This window comes from Carassius auratus, unplaced genomic scaffold (genome assembly GCF_003368295.1).
Source record: "Carassius auratus strain Wakin unplaced genomic scaffold, ASM336829v1 scaf_tig00217103, whole genome shotgun sequence".
In the NCBI taxonomy this organism is placed as follows: domain Eukaryota; kingdom Metazoa; phylum Chordata; class Actinopteri; order Cypriniformes; family Cyprinidae; genus Carassius; species Carassius auratus.
In genome coordinates, this window is record NW_020528895.1 from 235,001 (window position 1) to 243,662 (window position 8,662).

At 38.6% G+C, this 8,662-nt stretch overlaps 1 protein-coding gene across 1 annotated transcript; it reads right to left on the reverse strand.

Annotated features, from left to right (window-relative positions):
* Positions 1 to 2,747: 2,747 nt before the first annotated feature.
* LOC113100011 (NLR family CARD domain-containing protein 3-like) lies at positions 2,748 to 6,657 on the reverse strand. The gene is made up of 7 exons (XM_026264887.1): positions 6,513 to 6,657; positions 6,126 to 6,192; positions 5,930 to 6,046; positions 5,494 to 5,601; positions 5,337 to 5,397; positions 4,703 to 4,895; positions 2,748 to 4,529 (listed from the first exon to the last, which is right to left on the reverse strand). Exons 2-7 carry the CDS (start codon positions 6,182 to 6,184, stop codon positions 2,764 to 2,766), a joined length of 2,304 nt encoding a protein of 767 aa, XP_026120672.1. The 5' UTR covers positions 6,185 to 6,192; positions 6,513 to 6,657; the 3' UTR covers positions 2,748 to 2,763.
* Positions 6,658 to 8,662: the final 2,005 nt, after the last annotated feature.

Below are 8,662 nucleotides of genomic sequence, written 5' to 3' on the forward strand. Positions count from 1 at the left end.
TGGCCCTCTCCAGTGCCACAGCTGTATGGAGAACAAGAATTGAGGCAGCTGTGTGATAGTCTGCCAATGAACTACTGTAGTGTCAAACAAGGTTTCAGGGACTACAAGGAAAACCCAAACATGGCAATTAAAGAGGGTCTTCTGAAATTAAAACACACAGTAGATACACTGGCTGTGAGCACAGCTGAATGTGAAAGGGGATTTTCAGCGATGAATATTATTATTACACCACTGAGAAATCAGCTGAAGATGGTCAATGTGTCTCTTTGATGTTGGTAAAGTTAGTGGGTCCACCACTAGAGATGTGTAACCCAACTCAGTTTGTTAGGAAGTGTGTGATGACAAGGAGGTCAGCAGACCGTGCTGTCTGTAGACAAAGACAGCATAAACCAGAGGAGCCTGCATTTACTCCTGTTTGGAAGCTGATGAATGCATGAATTGTAGTATGTGAATAAGTAAATGTGATGTATTTAAAGTGTAAACTGTTATGTCTGCACACGTCACACGTCTGAACAAGTGTTGTTCGGGTTGTTTCATAATGCATTGTACTGTAAAAATAGCCCCTTTGGTGTAAAACACATTAAGTCATTTTATGGCTAATCTTTAATGGTGACGTAAATAAGGGCTCCCCTTCCCTACAAAAGCCAATTTAACCACTGACTGTAGTTACCATGTTCTGAACATCACATCCTGTCTTTCCCCCCAGATCTAATCTATCTAGATGGTTCAATAAAAATACTTGAACTTTATATCTAAAGATTACCTTAACTAAGCACCAGCAAGCTTGTTAGCTAGACAGTTAGCATCAGCTAACAATATTTACTTCAGTTTGGTTATGAAGAAACATTCATATCTGTCTACTCGGCTAGTTAATCCAACTATTTAAAAATGTATACTGTTGATAAACAATATGAAAACAGACGTCACATAGGGCTAATAAAGCTGTTGTCGTTAATTTGTGTTATTTTAATGTGTCGTGTTTTTTTTTTTTTTTACCTAAAACCTGAGTGACACTGATTGATGTGTCTGACTTCACGCATTTCAGTGAGCTTGAATAGATAACTCTTTACAGCAGATTTACTTCACAAACAACTAACAGTTTTGACCTAAATATGATTTTCAGTTTCAATAATTAATCCTATAATTCGACATTAATAACTTACTTTTAGCAGCATCAGTCGCGCGCTCACAAGATCTCCCGGTTGTGAATTCAGTTCACTGGAGACTCGCACTAAACGGTTCATTTGAATCAGTGAGTTGTCGACTCGAGAACAGCTGCAATCGAATCATTCTAATTCCTGAATGAATCTTTTGGTGCGGTTTAAGCATAGACAGTAAAATAATCAGTTCGTTCTTGAATCAGACACCGCTTCTGCGTCTCAGAGCACGTGATATATTATAAGGAGTAATTATATGTTTTATGAAATGTAGTTAAGTAAAAGCAGTGGTGTAGATTAAAAAGTCAAATAATATCTTTCAGCTTGCATTTGGGATTGAGGATAGCGAACCTTGTTCACAGAGGCTACTTAAACTAGCTCTGCCCCACAACATGTGAATCAGCTGTTAAAAATGACTAAAGACATCTGATTCTTGATCTGCTTCAGTGATGCAGATGGTAAAATCTCTGTCATGTTCTTTCTGACGCGATCGACCCGGGCTACATCAGAAATGCATTTATTTTGAAAGAAAATGAAGGAAATAATCAAAATGTTGAAAAAGTATCGGGTAGGGTCAGGGTAAGTTGGTGTTTATTGTCCCAATAAGATGACGTCCATTTAATATTTTAAAATTAAAATTTACACTCAATCATTTATTAATATAATAATATAAGTTATTATTGCATACTATTTTATAATACACTACAATACTGAGGTGCAGATAATTGCCTCTATTTGCATTAAGTAATATAAATAGCAGAAAATCCTGCCTTTTTAACATTGTATGAATAGAATCTATAGATATTTGCACTTTTATCTATAGATAAAGCTGCTGCTTTTTTTTTAAAACTGCAAGATTATGCCGGCGATGCAATGTTGCCAGATGTTGCTATTAAAATAAACAAAAACATATCGATAAATAAAATAAACCGAAATTATTTCAAATATTTTGGAAATTAGATAAAATGAAGTTATCGCTGACCCTAAACCGCAACTTCCTACTTTATTAACTTTCTAAAGTGTTACATTTAGTGCAAAAACAAGTAAAAAACGCTTATAATAGCTGGATCTCGCTCACTCACAAATCTCTGAAGACATCGTTCACTTCAGAAGAGTCTCGCAGTGATCACAACGGCCGCTAAACATCATGAATTATACATGCAGACATTCATATGAGGAGTTTAGCAGCAAATTAGTCAATCAGAGAACAAATGTAATTTTCGAACATGAAAAATTTACCCAGGTCCGGACCTCGGTGACCTCATAGCTGGCTACTTCATGAATTATTAGATTGAAATTGAGTTATTTTCACTTATTCCAACAAACCTGAATGCAACTTTTAAGTGATTGATGATGATCTCAATCCAATATTTGTAAAATCAGAGACACAATCCTGTTCCTGAAGAAACCTCAACTTTGCAGAGTTTGGATGAATCTCTCTTATCAAACACACTTGATTCAACTCATCAGATCATTAGTAGAGCGATCTGTGATGTTAGCTGATTGTGTCAAATAAGAAAGAGCTCAAAATATACAGAAACAGTGAAGAGAAACACAGGCCTTCTGTATAAAATAAAGTCAATAAAACAAAGACAGTGTAAAATACTCACTTAATCTTTCTAGATGCTTTGATCACTGGCAGCAGCCTCAGAAGACATTCTTCTGATCGATCATATTTACTCAGATTAAACTCATCCAGATCTTCTTCTGAGTTCAACAGCACAAACACCAGAGCCGACCACTGAGCAGCAGACAGAGAGACTCCAGAGAGACGAAAGTCATCTCTTCTGTTCAGGTATGTTTGTACTTCCTGCTCTAGTGAACGATCATTCAGTTCATTCAGACAGTGGAACAGATTGATGGATTTCTCTGGAGAGGGATTCTCCCTGATCTTCTGTTTGATGTATGCAGCTGTTTCCTGATTGATATCAGAGCTGCTTACTGTCTTTCTCAGGACGCCTTGTAAGAGAGTCTGATTAGACTCTAGAGAGAGACCAAGAAGGAACCGGAGGAAAAGATCCCAGTGTCCGTTCTCACTCTGTAAGGCCTTGTCCACTTCTCTCTTCAGTAAACTGATCATTGGTGACCTGAACACATTCTTCAGTCCTGTGTTTTGTTCAGAAAAGGACAGCAGCTTGAATAAAGCAGCAAGAAACTCCTGAATACTCAGATGAACAAAGCTGAACACCTTCCCCAGCTGCAGTCCAGACTCCTCTCTGAAGATCTGGGTACAAACTCCTGAGTACACGGACACTTCTCTGACATCAATGCCGCTCTCTTTCAGGTCCTCCTCGTAGAAGATCAGGTTCCCTTTTTCCAGCTGTTCAAAAGCCAGTTTTCCTAGAGACAGAATAGTCTTTCTAGCCTGATCAGGATTGATTTCATATTTCCCATCATACTTCTGTGTCTTCAGTTTGGTCTGAAAGATCAGGAAGTGTGTGAACATCTGTGTGAGAGTCTTGGGGATCTCTGCACTCTCTGCTTTACCCATCATCCTCTCCAGAACAGCGGCTGAAATCCAGCAGAAGACTGGGATGTGACACATGATGAACAGACTTCTTGATGATCGGATGTGTGTGACGATTCTCTCAGCCAGACTCGGATCATTTATTCTCTTCCTGAAATATTCCTCCTTCTGAGGGTCGTTGAATCCTCGTACCTCTGTGACCTGGTGGACACACTCAGGAGGGATCTGATTGGCTGCTGCTGGTCGAGAGGTGATCCAGAGGAGAGCAGAAGGAAGTAGGTTCCCCTTGATGAGGTTGGTCAGCAGCACATCCACTGAAGCTGATTCTGTCACATCAGACAAGCTCCGACTGTTTTGGAAATCTAGACGCAGTCGACACTCATCCAGACCATCAAATATGAACATGACTTTGTAGTCCTCATAATCTGCTGACTTTAATTCTTTGGTTTCTGTGTGAAGGTGGTTTAGAAGATCCACAAGACTGAGATGTTTCTGTATCAAGTTCAGCTCCCTGAAAGGAAGTGGAAATATGAAATGAACGTCCTGATTGGCTTTTCCTTCAGTCCAGTCCAGAATGAACTTCTGCACAGAGACTGTTTTTCCAATCCCAGCGACTCCTTTAGTCAGCACAGTTCTGATGGGTTTGTCTTGTCCAGGTGAGGGTTTAAATATGTCATTGCAGTTGATTGGTGTCTCCTGTGTCTCTGGTCTCCTGGACACTGTCTCAATCTGTCTCACCTCATGTTCATTATTGACCTCTCCACTGCCTCCCTCTGTGATGTAGAGCTCTGTGTAGATCTCATTCAGACGTGTTGAGTCTCCATGATTGGACAGTCCTTCACTGAGTCTCTGATATTTATCCTGTAGTCTGGATCTGAGTTTTTGTTGATACACAGGCATCAGTTCTGAGCAAAGGAAATAATTGTTGTTATTCGCAGAGCAATATTTTAGAAATGTATTTTTAGGTTTGATTTGTTAGATATTAGATTGTGTCGTGACATTCAGGAACATTAGTGACTGAAGACAGAAGGATGATAATAAAAACACAGGCTATAATCTGCTGATCCAGAGCTCTTACTGGTCTGTAGTGTGTCAGCGAGGTCTGTCTGGTTCATCTTCCTCAGGAGGAGCAGTGTGATCTTCAGAAGACCCTCTCTGACTCTGTTATGACCCTCATCAACATAACGGTCTCTTTCAGAGCATTCTGGGTAATCTGAACTCAGTAGTCTCTTAAAGCTTTTTAACTCAGAGATGATTTTGTGCTCAAGCTCCTGAAATCATAGTAAATATTCAAACAATAAACCTGCATTCAGTCACAGAGAAGGTGAACCAAAGGATCAATACACAAGAGTTAAAGCATGAATATTAATAAACATCACTGAATTATATCAGACCTGCTAATAACTTCACTGTATGCTCAAACATCAGCGTCTACAGATACTGAGGTTAAAAGAGAGAGTTTGACTGGATTGGCTGTTTGTTAGATTGATGTTCATCTTTGTGCAGCAGTCAGGTTACATATGGATTCATCTTCTCTACTTTAGTGGACATTGATCTGCTTTATAGTGGACTACAACTTATCTTACGTGTGTGGAGGAAAGTAAATATGACTATTACAGAGAGGATTTCACAGATTTCTTTAAATACTTTTACCAGAGGATTATTGTGTTGATACACACACACACACACACACGCACACACACAAAACCAACCTTGAAAATGGAGTCTAATTTCTTCTTTGCTGTATGTGATTGCGGTCCTTTATGTTTTTGACTGTAGTTAAACAAATGTTATATTTTTGTAAATATGGATTAATATGGAATGAATATCAGATATACTGTATTTCTCAGACAGTAAACTAAACAACACCTCAGATCAGCAGATGTGTCTCCCGAGCTGAAATTAATTGGACGACCCATTGAGGCGTCACTCTTGATGGACACACAGCTGGGTTCAGGAGATTCATTCTGACACAGACTGAAATATAACAGAAATACAAACTGTTTCTGTAAATCTCACTCTGCTCTGACAGAAACACATTCACTGTTTCAATCTCCCTTTAATGTTCATCTTTCACTTGAGGAGTCTGTTGTTACTTGAGAGTTAAAAGACTAAAGTATTATATTTCTATGAATAAAAGGAATCTGTCCCATGTGCTCTTTTCATTCATATATTACAGAATAAAATGGACCAATACACACATATAGATAAAGACACAGACACATCCAGCAGCAACAGAGACAGCTGGTGACAATATCCATAACACACCACAGCTACAGTAAATATGAGACTCATAATATCTCACCTGGACTCAACAGAAGAGTCTTCCTCTCTGCAGAGATCTGAAACATCCATCGCTGGGTTTTTCCTCACAGACACATCCATGTGTTCAGATAAATCTGATTCACGCCCCTGAATCTGACTATAAATGAAAATGATATTGTAGTGTGCATTTATTGTTTCTGAACATTATAAATGTGAAACACTTCAGGTTTTCTCACCTCTTGACTGTCTTTATCTGTGTGTCATGTTCTTCAGAGAGATTCATTCTGGAGGCCATGGTTTCATCTAAAAGCAGATCCAGATGTTGATCACAGAGTCAGTTATGAATCAGAGATTAATCAATCTCAGTATCAGACATCAGTACTGACTTGAAAAGTGTATTCTTCACATTTACACATAATCAAATTATACACGAACAGCATAACTAATTCAGACAAACACTGTGTTAAAATGAAAGTAAAAGTTTAATCTGACGATTTACAGACTCTGGGTTTTATCTGCTAATGTCATTTAAACAAATATCTGACACTGCTTGTTGTACTTCACTTTAAACCAGTCAGGATTGATTTGGCTATCAAAGATGATTGTTAAATCGTGATACTCACTGTGTTTTTCTCTCTTAATGTAGTTTACTTCCTCATACGATAAAACAGACCCGCTGTAATAGTTTCACTTTCATGAGTCACCTGACAAGGAGGAGTTTAAGTGTCCAAAACAGAACATAAAGGGTTATTTCCCCTGAATATTGTATTTCATTCTTTATTATTTAGAGTTATATAACCCATGAATGTATTTCCTCACAGTCTGTACTCTGAGTGTTGTTTATATAAAGGTGGTCTCTCGTAGCTGACAGCTGAAGGTCTGGAATCTATGGCAGCTTTCATTGGACAAGGCCTGCAGAAGCCGTTTGACTGACATGTACAACAACCAATCACAGTTCGTTTCGTTTATAGTCACTTTTTGAGGCCGTTCCCACCAATGCTGAACAAGTCAATAACAGACCGGTGTGTAAAACTCTCAGACGTATTTTAAAGATTGTATTCCCGGTACTTTAAATATTTTCGTGTTATCACTATATCGGAGACAAGCTAGCTTTCCCAAGGCAGAAGAACTCAGTGTATCGCAGCACCTTCTGCCTGGAACCTTCTTCAGAAATCATTGAAAATGACTACCTTTATTTCTTATAGACAGTTTGTTTCAACTCTGAAGAATGTGGAGCAGGTGAACATTGGTCAGTGTAATTGTTCATAAAGTTATATTAAGCCTTATTCAGCACTGGGTCTTGTGATATATTTATATATATGTATGTGTATTTGATGTGGGTTTTTTATATGTTGGAAACTATTCCTTATGTTTGTTTTTTGTTTTGTTTTTTTGTTTGTTTTTTATGCTGCATCTTGGCCAGGTCTCTCTTGTAAAAGAGATTTTAATGTCAATGAGTTTTACCTGGTTAAATAAAGGATAAAAAAAGATAAAAAAAATCATCCGGGTTTAAATCGTGCTCAAATTGACTTGATATTGACACAATATTTTTTTTATTACTGCTTTATTGCCAACAAGTAGCATGTACAGTGCCATATCACACTATACAGGTCCTTCTCAAAAAATTAGCATATTGTGATAAAAGTTCATTATTTTCCCATAAAGTAATGATAAAAATTAAACTTTCATATATTTTAGATTCATTGCACACCAACTGAAATATTTCAGGTCTTTTATTGTTTTAATACTGATGATTTTGGCATACAGCTCATGAAAACCCAAAATTCCTATCTAAAAAAATTAGCATATTTCATCCAACCAATAAAAGAAAAGTGTTTTTAATACAAAAAAGTCAACCTTCAAATAATTATGTTCAGTTATGCACTCAATACTTGGTCGGGAATCCTTTTGCAGAAATGACTGCTTCAATGCGGCGTGGCATGGAGGCAATCAGCGTCTCTCAACTTTCTCTTCACAATATCCCACAGATTCTCTATGGGGTTCAGGTCAGGAGAGTTGGCAGGCCAATTGAGCACAGTAATACCATGGTCACTAAACCATTTACCAGTGGATTTGGCACTGTGAGCAGGTGCCAGGTCGTGCTGAAAAACGAAATCTTCATCTCCATAAAGCTTTTCAGCAGATGGAAGCATGAAGTGCTCCAAAATCTCCTGATAGTTGGCTGCATTGACCCTGCCCTTGATAAAACACAGTGGACCAACACCAGCAGCTGACATGGCACCCCAGACCATCACTGACTGTGGGTACTTGACACTGGACTTCAGGCATTTTGGCATTTCCTTCTCCCCAGTCTTCCTCCAGACTCTGGCACCTTGATTTCAAAATGACATGCAAAATTTGCTTTCATCAGAAAAAAGTACTTTGGACCACTGAGCAACAGTCCAGTGCTGCTTCTCTGTAGCCCATTTCCTGCACACGCCTGTGCACGGTGGCTCTGGATGTTTCTACTCCAGACTCAGTCCACTGCTTCCGCAGGTCCCCCGAGGTCTGGAATCGGTCCTTCTCCACAATCTTCCTCAGGGTCCGGTCACCTCTTCTCGTTGTGCAGTGTTTTTTGCCACACTTTTTCCTTCACAGGACAAATGATTCAGAAATGTATTTCTGATGCACACACACATATATCTTGATTTACAAACTGCTTGCGGTTCTGTTAACTTCACTGCATTTTGAGACTCCCCAGACTTGGCTCTACACACAAATGCCTTTTTTTAAACAGGGAATGATCTGCAACCAATCAGATATCTCCCTTGTT